Here is a 16,933-nt window from a genome sequence, read left to right as displayed (position 1 = left end):
GGATTTGGATACTGCTTTTGAGCAGATTTCTGCAGCATTAGTAAAGATGTGATCAATACATATGGATAATTTCATTCCTGTGCTATTTGTAAATAACCTGGTAGGTTGACTGATAAGCTGAACCAGGTTGCAAGCACTGGTTACATTTTGAAGCTTTTTCTTGAGTGGGCCGCTTGATGAAGGCCAGTCAATATTTAGCTTATCCAGAAAATATACCTCTGATGATATCACATACATTATCAAGCATTTCACACATATTATCCAGATACTGACCGTTAGCACTTGGTCTATAGCAGCTTCCCACAAGAATGGGCTTTAGGTGAGGCAGGTGAAAATCTGTAGCCATATTTCTTCAATAGCATTTGATATGAGATCGTATCTAAGCTTTACAGGAATATGACTCTGAACATAAATGGGAACACCTCCACCATTGGCATTCCTGTATTTTCTGAAGATGTTGAAACCATGTATTACTGCCACTGAATCATCAGTTATTATCTGAGTGAGTTTCAGAGAGTCAGTATATGAATGTTATCTGTTACTAGCAAGTTATTAATTCCATGAACCTTGTTTGTTAGGCTACATATGTTAATGTGGGCTGCACACAGTGGTCTTCCTACTAGGGCAAACATATTCCTACTCTGGTGAACTAGCATCAGTGCTAACATATATCTCAGGTTCATAGGTGCATGAGTACTGCATACAATAGCTGTACGATTGGCAGAGGCTTTCAGGGGAGTTAGAGGGACATAAATTATGTTACTTCATTATGACAGCCAATGCCCCTGGGAAAATGTACATTTTCATGAGCACAGCAACACAATGGTAGGGATTATCTGGGTTGGGTCACTGACAAGTAACTTTTTCAATGCAACCTTGAAATGCGTGGACATGGTCCAGAAGCCAAGATGATTTGGATGGACTCTGTCATTCCTGTAGAGCGTCTACTGTTTCCATAAGGTGTCAAAGTTATCTATAAAAGTAATGCCAACAGAGCAACAGTAATCTTTTAGCCAGGTGTGTAATGCCAGTAGCTTGCTGAGTCTTTCACAGCCACAGCCCAGCAATGGTAACAGGCCTGAAATAATTGACCGCTTTTTGGAATCTTTCAGAGCTCAAATCAGTTCTTTATAATTCATTTTTAGCAGTTCCGAGCTAGCCCCTATAATGTAGTTTGACCCCACATGGACTATGACAGCGTCAGTCCCCGGCAGTTGTTGTAGAATGGTAGGATGCAGCCTTGTAATGTCCTGTATTCGTGCTCCAGGATAGCACATAGTTTCTCACTATAGAGCTGGTGATGACGACAGCAGGTGAAATGGCTGAGGTGGTCCGGCCGTTCTTTCGCCTCGAGTGGTTTAGAAGACGGATGGGAGGTGTGTCCCGATGGACCCGAGCCAGCCATAGAATCCATTGTGGCTAATGAAGGGGCCAGAGTCACGATCCGATGAGGGGGAGCTCTGAAGATCTGAACCTGAGGTAGAAGCCACCGGAGATGGAGACAGAACAAAGCATGCAGGTACCTCAGGATCCGATGTCGAAGTGGAAGCCCGCAAGGATGAAGGTGCCGGAACCTCTGGATCCAGGGAGGCAAGATTTTTGAAGTCTGTATCCGGTCCGGCCTTCTCATCGCAAAGGAGGCCCCTATTGCCAAAGGCCACTGCTTTCGAATTCCACTGCGAGTGACGTGCCTCCACGGCTGGTTGGTAGGGTCAAGAATAGGATCATCTACTAAGTCATCCAGAAGCAACCTACTAACTCCATTCTCCAGGGAAGAGGGAGACATCTTCTGGGAAGGATCCCTGTAGAGCAGTGGCCAGTCGGCTGTGGAGAGACAAGATGGCGGCGACACTCCCACCAGACCAGAGCAGCATCCAGCTACTGGAGTAAGCAGCATCCAGCTACTGGAGTAAAAGAGAAAGAGAAAGTAGGCAGGCATAGATTCCCCAGTAGCTTGTGTAAGTTTGCCAGTTATTTAAATTCCCCAGATTAGTCCTCTGCAAGCAAACAGTTGTTACATTGAAAGCCCAGACGGTCGACATTGTCCTAGAATACAACAAAATAAACACAGCTCCTGCAGCGTTGAAAACGTTTGTTAGTTACCTCCATTTAAACTACAGGCTAGCTAGGCTGGCTGGGCTTCGGTGTCTCTGTTCTTGACAGGAAGTGTTGTAGAAACAAGCAGTACATTGCAGTGAGCCAAAACACCGGTCAAGAAGTTAGGGAGCATACATCCTTACATAGAGAAACACATTCGAGAAAATCATATAGAAGTGTTTAACCCCATACATTAACAGTTAATAAACCATAGCTACATAGACAATTAACCACAAACACTTTCATATCTGTCACTATTTCTGGAGTGTCCCCTGCTGTGGCAGGTGCTATAGAAGGTTAACACTGACAACTGACACTCAGGCTACTATTTATCCCTTGTGCTGCACTACAAAAGCCCTGTGTGTGATGCTTCCACACAGTGATAACCCCATGTTGTCGTCGGTTTGTGTGTGTGTGTGACCCTCTCTTCCACTGAATGACAGACAGACACAGACAGACAGACAGACAGACAGACAGACAGACAGACAGACAGACAGACAGACAGACAGACAGACAGACAGACAGACAGACAGACAGACAGACAGACAGAGCGAAGGGGGATACTTAGTCAGTTGTACAACTGAATGCATTCAACTGAAATGTGTCTTCTGCATTTAACCCAACCCCTCTGAATCAGAGAGGTGCGGGTGGCTGCCTTAATCGACATCCACGTCATCGGTGCCCGGGGATAGCCGAACAGCTCTGGACTTCACTCTCTCTGTGCATCTCATCACATGGATTCTCCCATTATGTAACATGCAGATGCTACTGCTGGGATTCATACCTCATCTTGTATCAGAGACTTTTCAAATAGATTAATACATAGTATACCTACACACTAACAAATACACACACAAACACTGTAAGCTGGGTGTCTAAATCCCTGCTGGTACAATATGTTGGTAATCAGAACCATAATAAAGAAACAGAGAAGTGTCACAGCAAAATATTCATGGCTGGATAAAGACACTATCCCTCTCGAATCTATACAGACCCCAGAGAGAACTACAATAAATCAACAACATCCTACTACTACTACTGAGCAAGAGACTCAGAATGCTAAAACAAATAGACTTCCACACAATACATATACACACAAAGAAACAGACTACATATCGTAATGCGTTTGTGTATTGTGTTTAAGTGTTATACTTTTTGTTGTATGTCTTTGCTCGCCTTCTCCCATAGGATGAGAATGACAACCCGCCAAAGTTCAGCAAGCCGTCCTACCTCGTCAAGATCCCTGAGAACATAATTGCAGGTGAGTTGGAGTCATATAAATATAATAACTTTATTAGGTAACAATTTATTACGACTACATATCCATAGTGCTTTTATTACACATATATAAGCATTTCATGAACGTGTTTTAACAGATCCCAACCGCTTTATTAAAGGTTAATGTATATCCATTGCATATCCATAGAGCAGTCATGCTATGCAATAGCTCATATTTAGGTATCTTAATTGTTGCATCATTACAATGACAGCGTAGTGTCATCATTATGGCTGTTCTCAAAATGTGTGCTTCTGCCATAACAGTGTTCGTGAATATGTGAAAAGATGGTAACATGTTACAATATGTTGCCCCTATTACTATGTGGCTACACGGTAGTACTTACAATGTAACAATCTTTAACAATCAACTCTGTAATTACAATGTTGTTAAAGGGACAATCATGTATTTACAATGTACTTACCCAGGAGCAAGCAACTTAATGTGAAGTGAAGTGACATTTTTAATTACTTCGTAGTTACAATGCAACAACCTTTGCAGAGACAATAGGCTAACCAGGAGAAATAAGGAAACAGAAGAAAACATTTCAGTGTGAATTTTTTTTAATTGATTTGACTCATATTCAAACCATTAAAATTAAATTCCCAATTTTGTCATGGTCTATGGACCCCCTGAAGTAGCCTTGGCCACCCCCTGGCGTACCCATGTATAAAACTCTAGTACCACCTTTGCCTGCTGCATGACCCAGCTGCGCTTCAGCTTCAGCTCACAGAAAGATGGCCTGACATTTTCCTGTAGAAATTCTCTGATACAGTGCAGAATTTCTGGTTCCTTCTATTAAGGAAAGTCGTCCAGGTCCTGAGGCACCAAAGCATCCACGCACCATCACACTACCACCACCATGCTTTGCTGTTGGTATAAGGTTCATAGTATGGAATACAGTGTTTGGTTTTCACCAGGCATAATGGGACGCATGTCATCCAAAAATATATATGGTTGATTTGTGCATGATTTTTTTATTATGTTACTTGGATTGACGCACCGGTGCATCAGTCAACTCTAGGGGGTTAAAGTCGTATATAGTAACCCCAGGTGTAAAATAGTAAATAATGGCTAATTCTCAGAAAGTATTAAACTGTCAAGAGAAGTAAAACAAGGTTGTCCACTATCAGCATATCTATTTATTATGGCCATCGCAATGTTCGCTATTAAAATCAGATCCAACAATAATATCAATGGGCCAGAAATCCAGGGCTTAAAAATAAAGGTGTCATTGTACGCTGATGATTCATTTTTTATTTTAAATTGACAATTTAATCCCTGCACATTCTCATAGAGGATCTAGATCATTTTTCTAACCTATCTGGATTATACTCAATGCACAAAGTAGATGTCCTAGCCGTGCACAAAGTAGATGTCCTAACCTACTTGCCAAAACTATAGTTTGTTAACAAGATATTGGTGGAGTGGTTGAAAAAGTAGTATTAAGGACTCCAAACTAAGTGTATGTAAACTTGTGACTTCAACTGAATGTTATGTCAGAAAAAGTATGTTTTAAATTATTCTGTCTTTGTTAAAAACAAGTTGTCATTCAATAGGCTCTGATTGGTATAAGGTTCTTGTCATTCAATAGGCTCTGATTAAATTTCCAATATCCTCACCATGGTGGAAATTCTGTAATTCTGTATTCTAAAATGTATTAAATAGTTGTTTCCCCTCATCAATCCACACACAATACCCCATAATAACAAAGAAAAACATTTTTGGGAAGTTTTTGCAAATTAAATTCCAAAACTGAAATATCACATTTACATGTATGATGCTGCCACCTCCATGGTTCACCATAGTGATGGTGCCAAGATACTCTTGTTTCTCATGGTCTGAGAGTCTTTAGGTGCCTTTTTGCAAACTCCAAGCGGGCTGACATGTGCCTGTTACTGAGATGTGGCTTCCGTCTGGCCACTCTACCATAAAGGCCTGCTTGGTGGAGTGCTGCAGATCCAGTTCCTGTTGTCTTTCTGGAAGGTTATCCCATCTTCACACAGGAGCTCTGGAACCTTGTCAGAGTGACCAACGGGTTCTTGGTCAACTCCCTGACCAAGGCCCTTCTCCCCCGATTGCTCAGTTTGGCTGGGTGGCCAGCTGTAGGAATAGTCTTGGTGGTTCCAAACTTCTTCCATTTAAGAATGATGGATGGCACTGTGTTCTTGGGGACCTTCAATGTTTGGTATCATGTTTGGTACCCTTCCCCAGATCTGTGCCTCGACACAATCCTGTCTCAGATCTCTACGGACAATTCCTTCGACCTCGTGGCTTGGTTCTTGCTCTGACATGCACTGTCAATTGCATACACCTATATAGATATAGGTGTATGCCTTTCCAAATCATGTGCAATCACTTGAATTTACCACAGATGGACTCCAATCAAGTTGTAGAAACGTATCAAGGATGATCAATGTAAACAGGATGCACCTGAGCTCAATTTCTTGTCTCATAGCAAAGAGTCTAAATATTTATGTAAAAGTATTTTTTTATTTAGTATTCAAAAAAATGAAAGTCCATTTTAGAATAAGGCTGTAATCTAACAAAATGTGGAAGAAGACAAGGGGTCTGAATGTCTTTCAAAGGCACTGTATATGCCATTTATTTGACGGTCCTACTGCATTCTGTCCCCTACCAAGTATTTGTTTTACTTTTGGTGCCAACAAGAATGACGTAAGATAGTACCCAATAAAACTAGCTTGATTGAGCCTCCGCCATGTATTTCTCACTAAGTCAGGATATTGAAGCCTCCATATTTGTACTAGTTCCAAAATATCCATAATATTTGTGATTTCCTTAACCCTCCTGCTGTGTTCTGGTCAAATTGGACCGATTTACAAGTTCTTTCTCTGAAAAATGTAGTTCATTTAATCTGATTGTCATAAAATTCCATGACTTTGTCCACACAGGGCATCTGAACACACAAAATACAGTTTGATGATTTTCATTACATTTTGGGTGTTTTATTTAACTTTTGTACACCTCTGGTGGTCCCGGTCAAAAATGACCAGTCATTAGAAATAAATGGGTGTGACTACAATTTGTGTATAAAATTGAGTTCAGGCACATGCCCATTCATCAAAATGGATACACTTGCTCTCCCAGACCCCCACATGCATGTGTGTTCGAGGACAATAACACACACACACACACACCTCACCCCCCTTCTTGGCTTCCATGGCAACCCCCACAGGAACCTTTAGAATGGAATAGAATCTTTCCCCCACGGGAACCACACCAGTTGGCATTCTCACAATCAATCGCAAAATTGTTTCAATAATATATAGAACTTGTCTTGTAGCTCTGTTATATAAAGATTTTTTGAGGCCTTGCTCACAATTCATTCTGTGGCAGCACAATGACCAAACAATATACTGTATGTGAGGCTCTTTATCAAATATTTGATCATGACACTGGTGAGGAGGAGAGAGTCCTTGTTAAAACCTGTTAGGGATAGGTGTCCCGCTCGCTGGACACCTGTCGACATTGGAGGGCTCCGCAATTCAAATAAATAATCATAATATTTAACATTTCTGAACATACAAGTTTATTATATCATTTAAAATATTAAATTATTGTTAATCTAACTGTGCTGCCCGATTTACAATGGGCTTTACAGCGAAAGCATACCATGCGATTGTCTGAGGACGGTGCCCATCGTATTTTTCAACCAGCACAGGCTTCATAAAATCACAAATAGCGATTAAATAAATTACTTACTTTTGAAAATCTTCCTCTGTTTGCAATCCCAACGGTCCCAGCTACAATGTGAATGGTCGTTTTGTTAGATAAAATCGTTCTTTATATCGCAAATATTCAGTTTAGTTGGTGCCATTGATTTCAGTAATCCACTCGCTCAACATGCAGACAAAGGAGTCCAAAAACCTACCACTAAACTTTGTTCAAACAAGTCAAACTATGTTTCTATTTAATCCTCAGGTATCCTAAAATGTAAATAATCTATAACATTTCATAAAGAAATAAGTACGTTCAATAGAAAAGTAAAATTAGTAAGCACGCGTCCTCTTCCTCGCTCGCCAACAGACTGATATTGTAACCTGGAGTCTTTGTACAAACACTCAAAATCCTTGCTCGTTTTTGAAGAAACAAGCCTGAAACCTTAAACAGACTGTTGACATCTAGTGGAAGTCATAAGAATTGCCATCTCGGAGCTGGAATTGCATAGGACCCAAAGCTTCCCATTATAAGAGCCTGGGACCTCAAAAACAAAATATTTCTGGTTGGTTTTTCTTTGGAATTTCACCTAACATATCAATTATGTTATAGTCTAGCACTAAGATTAAACTTTGACACAAAGTAGTCTGTGATAAATAGCACAATATGTTCCATCTGAGTATTTGTTATTGTCAAAATAATCCATACATTATTATTTTTGTTTTACTCATAAACGAGTTGTCAATGAGGTCAGGTCAATGAGGCCTACTGGCCATAAATAGCAATTAGAAGTTCAAAACTTGTAATGTTCATAAGAACTTAAGTTGATAAAAAGATCTAACACAACATTAGGTATAATATATGTATTATTATGGATTTATAATCAGCTAAAATGGGGTAGTCATTTTGGACTGGGAACACATCATTAATTAACATGAAAGTAACACAAAAGGAAGTGCATGAGGATGATAGTTTTTGTGTGGTTTCCTTTACGGTCCATTGAGTTATTTAAAACCATATTAGAATTTCCCACCATAATAATTGAGTCGATTATTGTTTGTAGGCTTGATAAATTGTTATATATATTTTTAAAGAAGCGTGGATCATAATTTTTTGCACTGTATAGATTAATGAGCCAAATCTGTTTATGGTCCAATAACATAATTTAAAGGATCCATCTTCATTGCGGATCTGTTGTGACAAATTTCAGGTTTGGATCAAAATTGTTGTTAATTAATATCATCACCCCTTTTGAGTTATTTTGCCCATGGGAGAAGTATCTCCAAAGTTGTTGAATGAGTTTCCTGTAGTAAACAGTATATATTTATATTCCTTCTCTTTTAGCCAGGTAAATACTGATCCTCTTTTCTTATTATCTGCTAAGCCAGTACAATTATAACTGGCTATACTTATTTTACCACTTACCATAAAGAGATATACATTTCAATTCTATTTATCCTAATATATAGTACCAGTCAAAAGTTTGGACACACCTACTCATTCAAGGGTTTTACTTTATTTCTACTATTTTCTACATTGTGGGAAAATAATGCAGACATCAAAACTATGAAATAACACATGAAATCATAAAGTAACCAAAAAAGTGTTTAAAAAATTAATTATATTTGAGATTCTTCAAAGTAACCACCCTTTGCCTTGAGGACAGCTTTGCACACTCTTGTTATTCTCTCAACCTGCTTCACCTGGAATGCTTTTACAACATTCTTGAAGGAGTTCCCACATGCTGAGCACTTGTTGGCTGCTTTTCCATCACTCAGGGGTCCAACTCATCCCAAACCATCTCAACTGGGTTGAGGTTGGGTGATTGTGGAGGCAAGGTCATCTGATGCAACACTCCATCAATCTCCTTCTTGGTCAAATAGCCCCTACACAGCCTGGAGGTGTGTTGGGTCAATGTCCTGTTGAAAAACAAATGATAGTCCCACTAAGAACAAACCATATGGAATTGCGTATAGCTGCAGTATGTTGTGGTAGCAATGCTGGTTAAGTGTGCCTTACGTTCTAAATAAATCACTGACGGTGTCACCAGCAAAGCACCCCCATACCATCACACTTCCTCCTCCATGCTACATGATGGGAACCACACATGCAGAGATCCTCCATTCACCAACTCTGAGTCTCCCGAATTTGGGTTCATCAGACCAAAGGACAGATTTCCACCAATCTAATGTCCATTGCTCGTGTTTCTTTGCCCAAGCAAGTCTCTTCTTATTGATGTACTTTACTAGTGGTTTATATTCATAAATTCAACCATGAAGGCCTGGTTCACACAGTCTCCTCTGAACGGTTGATGTTGAGATGTGTCTCTTACTTGAACTCTGTGAAGCATTTATTTTAGGTGCAATCTGAGCTGCTGGTAACTCCAATGAACTTCTCATCTGCAGCAGAGGTAACTCTGGGTCATCCTTTCCTGTGGCGATCCTCATGAGAGCCAGTTTCATCATAGCGCTTGATGGTTTTTGCGACTGCACTTTAAACTTTAAAAGTTCTTGAAATGTTATGTATTGACTGACCTTCATGTCTTAAAATAAAGATGGACTGTCATTTCTCTTTGCTTATTTGAGCCGTTCTTGCCATAACATGGACTTGGTCTTTTAACAAATAAGGCTATCCTCTGTATACCACCCCTACCTTGTCTGCTTGAGAGAAAGTCAAGAGTGTGCAAAGTTGTCATCAAGGCAAAGGGTGGCTACTTTGAAGAATGAGGCAAATAGGGCAAATGGTGGTCACATCAGATACACACTGTATCTGTATTCCCAGTCATGTGAAATCCAGGTGTAATGCATTTATTTCAATTGACTTATTTCCACATATGAACTGTAACACACTAAAATCTTTGAAGTTGTTGCCTTTTGTGTTCATATTTTTGCTCAGTCTCTTATACAGTGAAAAGCTATTGCCGCTTCGGCGCCATCATTTTGACTATTGAAGTGAAAAAAAAAGTTTAAAATGTCAGATTTCATTAAACCCTGTTTCTGGTTGATGACAACAGCCACGCACATACGACAACAGGTTGTTAGAAAGGTATTGACACAGGTTATTATTAATAGGAATACAAGGCTGTTTGCGGATGCTACAGAAAGGCAATCGACAACCGCTAAGGTTTCTAAAGGGATTTTAACAATGTTATTTCATTATTTTAAGACGTACGTTGTACCTTTGCACATGACAAACCTTTATAAACACAGCAAGTCTTAACTCAATGGCGCTAGAGCAAATAACGTACATTTTACGGGTTCAAATCAAATCTCATTTGTCACATGCACCGAATACAACAGGTGTAGACCTACAGTGACATGTTTACTTACAAGCCCTTAACCAACAATGCAGTTTTAAGAAAAATAAGGGTTAAGTAAAAAACAGAGAAGTAAAAAAAAAATTGTACAAATAAAATGGTACAAATAATTAAAGAGCAGCAGAAAAAAAACAATCGTGAGGCTATATACAGGGGGTACCGGAACAGAGTCAATGTTAAGAAGTCTTTTGGACCTAGATTTGGCGCTCCGATAACGCTTGCCATGTGGTAGCAGAGAGAACAGTCTATGATTAGGGAGTCTGGAGTCTTTGACAATTTTTAGGGCCTTCCTCTGACACTGCCTGGTTTACGGTCCTGGATGGCAGGAAGCTTGGCCCCACTGATGTACTGGGCCATACACACTACCCTCTGTTATGCCTTGCAGACGGAGGCCGAGCAGTTGCCATACCAGGCAGTGATGCAACCAGTGCTCTCGATAGTGCAGCTGTATAACTTTTGAGGATCTGAGGACTCATGCAAAATATTTTCAGTCTCCTGAGGGGGAATAGGTTTTGTCGTGCCCTCTTAACGACTGTCTTGGTGTGTTTGGACCATTATAGTTTGTTGTTTATGTGGACACCAAGGAACTTGAAGCTCTCAACCTGCTCCATTACAGCCCCGTCGATGAGAATGGGGGCATGCTCAGTCCTCCTTTTCCTGTAGTGCACAATCATCTCCTTTGTGTTGATCACGTTGAGGGAGAGGTTGTTGTTCTTGCACCACACAGCCAGGTCTCTGACCTCCTCCATATAGGCTGTCTCATCATTGTTGGTGATCAGGCCTACCACTGTTGTGTCATCGGCAAACTTAATGATGGTGTTGGAGTCGTGCCTGGCCATGCGTTCATCAGTGAATAGGGAGTACAGGAGGGGACTGAGCACACACCCCTGAGGGGCCCCTGTTTTGAGGATCAACGTGGCAGATGAGTTGTTACCTACCCTTACCACCTGGGGGCGGCCCATCAGGAAGTCTAGGTTTCAGTTGCAGATGGAGGTGTTTAGGCCCATGTTCCTTAACTTAGTGATGCGTTTTGAGGGCAATATGGTGTTGAACTGTAGTGAACAGTATTCTCACATAGGTGTTTGTTTTGTCCAGGTGGGAAAGGGCAGTGTGGAGTGCAATTGAGATTGTGTCATCTGTGGATCTTTTGGGACGGTATGCAAATTGGAGTGGGTCTTGGGTTTCTGGGAGTAGATGTAGATGTGAGCCATGACCAGCTTTTCAGCGTGAGTGTTACGGGGCAGTAGTCATTTAGGCTGGTTACCTTCACTTTCTTGGGCACAGGTGTGTCTTATAATGTATTTTTAAGTTACCAATAACCTCCATCACATCACGAGGATCAAATTAAAACATAGAAGGGAAATGTATCTTAATGTAATTCAAGGGATTTCCATACATTTTCTCAAATTTCTTTGACAGAGAGGAACCCACATTCATCTGAAAAATATTTAAATTCACATGAAATAACATCAGGATCACTCTAGATCTTATTTCCAACAATACATTGAGATGAGATAGTTGAATATGCCCTTTTCTTACTCAACAGTTGATTGATGATCGTCCAAGTTGACGTTGTATTATTTAAGGATTTTTGGAATATGTTAGTAAAATATATTTTTATGGATATCCGAAGTAGGTGACAAAATTTGTGAGAAACTTTTTATACAACTAGTTTTTTTTACTGAGGATTATTTAGACTGGTTGTAAACCAAGGTTTCCAGAACCCTTCCACTGTTCTCATACATGGTTTAATTAAGGGTAAGCAGTGGTGAAATACAGAATTGAAAGATATGAGAAAAGTTTGGTAAGCAGACTCCACATCGGCCTGATTAGCAACATTTTCCGATGAAATATAATCAATCAAATCAATTAAAGTGCTCACAATATTAAATATTCTACATGTAATGCTACTAATCATTCCCGTCTGTTCATTTCCAGCTGCTAAAAATGTCAGTATAAAGTATACCTGTATTAGCCACATTATTCAAAGAATTTGTAAAAATATTGCCAGTAAGGGTGGCAGATGAACTGCTCACTGTTGTGGGCTTACAGATGAGGGGATACAGATAGCTGGACTATAAAGTATTCAAAAAGTCAGATGCCAGTGAGTGGTTCACACTTTGCCAGTGAGTGGTTCTCACCTCTGTCCAGTATCTGTGTTCTTTTACACATCATAATATTTTAATTTTATTGGCCAGTCTGAGACATGGCTTTTTCTTTGCTACTCTGCCTAGAAGGCCAGAATCCTGAAGTCACCTCTTCACTGTTGACGTTGAGACTGGTGTTTTGTGGTTACTGTTTAATGAAGCTGCCAATTCATGCCAGCTGTTTAATGAAGCTGCCAGCTGTTTTCAGGAGTTTTCAGTTTTCAGCTTGCAAAATATTTTTCTAGTGATCAATTAGCCTTTTAAAATGATTAACTTGGATAAGCTAACACAACGTGCCATTGGAACACAGCCGTGATAGTTGCTGATAATGGGCCTCTGTACGTCTATGTAGATATTCCATAAAAAATCAGCCGTTTCCAGCAACAATAGTAATTTACAACATTGCAGTTCTGATCAATTTGATGTTATTTTAATGGACCAAAAATGTGTTTTACTTTCAATAACAAGCACATTTCTAAGTGACCCCAAATACAATTAAACTCAGTTTTTCACAATTCCTGACATTTAATCCTAATAAACATTCCCTGCATTAGGTCAATTAGGATCACCACTTTCTTTTAAGAGTGTGAAATGTAAGAATAACAGTAGAGAGAATGATTTATTTCAGCTTGTATTTATTTCATCACATTCCCAGTGGGTCAGAAGTTTACACACACTCAAATAGTATTTGGTACCACAAGCTTCCCACAATAAGTTGGCTGCATTTTGGCCCATTCCTCCTGACAGAGCTGGTGTAACTGAGTCAGGTTTGTAGGCCTCCTTGCTCTCACACGCTTTTTCAGTTCTACCAACACATTTTCTATGGGATTGAGGTCAGGGCTTTGTGATGGCCACCAGTACGTACAAAAAATATATGGTAATACAAGATTGGACCTTTCTGGCACAGGCGTTCCGCTAGCAACCTCGACCATATCCGGTGAAATTGCAGAGCGCGAAATTAAAATTACAGAAATAGAAATATTTAACATTCATGAAAATACAAGTTTCATACATCAAAATAAAGCTTAACTTCTTGTTTATCCAGCTGCTGTGTCAGATTTCAAAAAGGCTTTACGGCGAAATCAAACCATGCGATTATCTGAGGACAGCGCCCCGCACACAAAACCATGAAAAACATTTTTCAACCAGGCAGGTGCGTCACGAAAGTCAGAAATAGCGCTATAATAAAAGCCTTATCTTCTTCTGTTGGCACTCCAAAAGCTCCCAGCTACATCACAAATTGTCCTTTTGTTTGATAAAGTCCTTCTTTATAACCCCAAAAACTCAGTTTAGCTGGTGCCTTCTTCATTCAATAATCCAACAGTTTCCCTAATTCAAAATGTATACAAAATGAATCCCAAACATTACCAATAAAATTCTCCAAACAAGTCAAACAACGTTCATAATCAAGCCTCAGGTACCCTAATATGTAAATAAAGGAGAAAATTTAAGACAGAGAATCGGTATTGTCTTCATCGGAGATAAACAACAAAGAACATTCTCTCATCCACGCGCATGAAAACACTACAGCCAAAATGGGTGCCACTTAGAAAAACTACAATTCCGGCTCATTTTTCCAAAAACAAGCCTGAAACTCTTTCTAAAGACTGTTGACATCTAGTGGAAGCCCTAGGAACTACAATCTGGGAGTATTTAGCCTCATAATAAACATGACAGCCATTGAAAACAGTGGTAGGCTGAATTTATTTTGGGGGGAGATGGTTTGTCCTCGGGGTTTCACCTGCCATATCAATTATGTTATACTCACAGACATTATTTTAACAGTTTTAGAAACTTTAGAGTGTTTTGTATCCAAATCTACCAATTATATGCATATCCTAGCATCTGGGCCTGAGTAACAGGCAGTTTACTTTGGGCACGCTTTTCATCCGGATGTCAAAATACTGCCCCCTAGTCCAAAGAGGTTTTAAAAGCACAGTCAACTCAGTGTATGTAAACGTCTGACCCACTGGAAGTGATACAGTGAATTATAAGTGAAATAATCTGTCTGTAAACTATTGTTGGAAAAATTACTTGTGTCATGCACAAAGTAGATGTCCTAACCATCTTGCCAAAACTATAGTTTGTTAAAAAGAAATTTGTGGAGTGGTTGAAAAACTAGTTTTAATGACTCCAACCTAAGTATATGTAAACTTCCGACTTCAACTATGTATCCTGTAGGTTCTAAACATGCCTTTTAATGACAGAAAAATGTGGAAGAAATGTTCCAGTATGCTTCAGTTTGATACGTGTTTAAATGTCACTGGGCTATTGGCGCCACTTTTCTTTGTTACAATGGGTATCATGGCCAGACTCCCCTTCTCCTGAACTTCATATTCCTGGCTGTTAAAGATGGTTGTAAGAGTTGTAAAAGATGGTCAGCTGATCGCCAGAGCATCTGTCTTTTGTCTTCTGACCTACCTCAGGGCCACTCAGAGTCCTAAAAGGAGAAAGGGAGAGCAGTTTATTTGTTAGAACACAAAGAACAAATAAACTCTCATGGACGGGGCTGTAGTGGAGCAGGTTGAGAGCTTCAAGTTCCTTGGCGTCCACAACACCAACAAACTAATATGGTCCAAGCTCACCAAGACAGTCGTGAAAATGGCACGACAAAACCTATTCCCCCTCAGGAGACTGTAAAGATTTGTCATGGGTCCTCAGATCCTCAAAAGGTTTTACAGCTGCACCATCGAAGGCATCCTGACGGGTTGTATCACTGCCTGGTATGGCAACAAGCTTTCTGCTATCCAGGACCTCTATACCAGGCGATGTCAGAGGAAAGCCCTAAAAGTTGTCAAAGACTCCAGCCACCCTAGTCATAGACTGTTTTCCCTGCTACCGCACGGCAAGCGGTGCCAGAGCGCCTAGTCTAGGTCCAAGAGGCTTCTAAACAGATTCTAACCCCAAGCCATAAGACTTCTGAACATCTAATCAAATGGCTACCCAGACTATTTGCATTGCCCATTCTCCTCTTCTACGCTGCTGCTACTCTCTGTTATTATCTATGCATAGTCACTTTAATAACTCTACCTAAATGTACATATTACCTCAATTACCTCGACACCGGTGCCCCCACACATTGACTCTGTACCGGTACCCCCTGTATTTAGCCCAGCTATTGTTTTTTTTACTGCTGCTCTTTAATTATTTGTTATATTCACCTCTTACTTTTTTTGGTATGCGCTTGTAAGTAAGCATTTCACTGTTAGGGCTACACCTGTTGTATTCGGCGCATGTGACGATTATAATTTGATTTGGTTTTGATAGTCTCTAACAATGGGTGTCATTGTCCCAAAGGCGGGAATGCAGGTGGTCTGCTTATCGGTATGCTTATCGTGGACAGATTTTGAACGGGGGAGGTTATAGAGACACACCTGGTTCCCAATTTGATGATGTATGTCTTGCAGTGAGAGTCAATTGTATACAAACGGATTTACTTCAATCAGTTCAGTCAGTAGTCCTGATGATCTCTTCCAAATCTAGCTTGTTTATGCTTGTAGCTAGAAACTTCAGGGAGAATTTGAAACTTGTCTGCCCAAGTTGGGACTTGGGAGAGTGTTCAGAATAATTTGTTGGTTATTTTTTTTAAATAAAATCTAAACAGTAATGGCGTAGTTGCACATTTTCAGTGAAAATCACTACAATAAATGTGCTTTAGCTGTCACCCTGGGCTGATATTGGCTACACTATCTAGCTATTTCTCTCTACCAATATTGTATACACTATCTAGCTACTTCCCTCTCCTTAGCGAGAGTGAAGGACACTGTGCCCCGTGTTGTTGTGTTGCCGCAAGCTGGTTTCAAGATGGTTTCTACCAATATTACAAGTTATTTGTCGTGTAGGCTGCTAGCCTACTCAAAATTAAGTCAAGTGGGAAAGAACAAGTTGAACACGTTAGCTCCTGCTAACGACATGTGACAGCCTACAGCTGCCCGGCGGGAAGCAATTGCTGACCAGTGGGAAGAAACTCCCGTTGGTAACCACCTCGATACAATACTGTTGCATGGATCATTTGCATTTATTTTGCAATGGATTGTCGTTACGTTAGCTAATTGACATGTTACGGTGACATCCAGATGATGTCCAATTTATTTCACCCTCGCCCACCGAAATAAACATAATTTTATATGTCATGAATGCATTACGTAGTCAAATTAAATCCCTTTATTACATAAACAATTATATATCTACGGTTGGAGTCACTCACAGAAGACAGCTGGGTTGTGTCTAAAAACTACCCTTCAAAAACCCTGCTTCCTCCATCCTCCAATGCGCTTTGGGAGAGAGGCCAGGAGTGGTGGAAACAAGGATAATAAGTCACATTTTCAGACTGGTGTTACACTTAGGTCAATGGCTAAAACTGGGTGTCCATTCATTCCTTCCGTTCAATTCAAACAGCTTTGACATACTGTAGATCAT

At 40.1% G+C, this 16,933-nt stretch overlaps 1 protein-coding gene across 1 annotated transcript in view; it reads left to right on the top strand.

The window, feature by feature from the left end:
• Positions 1–16,933, top strand: part of LOC112223275 (cadherin-23) — a 117,807-nt gene that overhangs the window by 62,826 nt on the left and 38,048 nt on the right. Inside the window, exon 8 of the mRNA XM_042317137.1 lies at positions 3,286–3,358. Within this exon, the coding sequence (XP_042173071.1) occupies positions 3,286–3,358 (73 nt within the window). The remainder of the gene's footprint in view (positions 1–3,285; positions 3,359–16,933) is intronic.

The sequence above is a fragment of the Oncorhynchus tshawytscha genome, unplaced genomic scaffold, assembly GCF_018296145.1.
Source record: "Oncorhynchus tshawytscha isolate Ot180627B unplaced genomic scaffold, Otsh_v2.0 Un_scaffold_15173_pilon_pilon, whole genome shotgun sequence".
Taxonomy (NCBI): Eukaryota; Metazoa; Chordata; class Actinopteri; order Salmoniformes; family Salmonidae; genus Oncorhynchus; species Oncorhynchus tshawytscha.
This window is presented reverse-complemented; position numbering and strand designations above follow the sequence as displayed.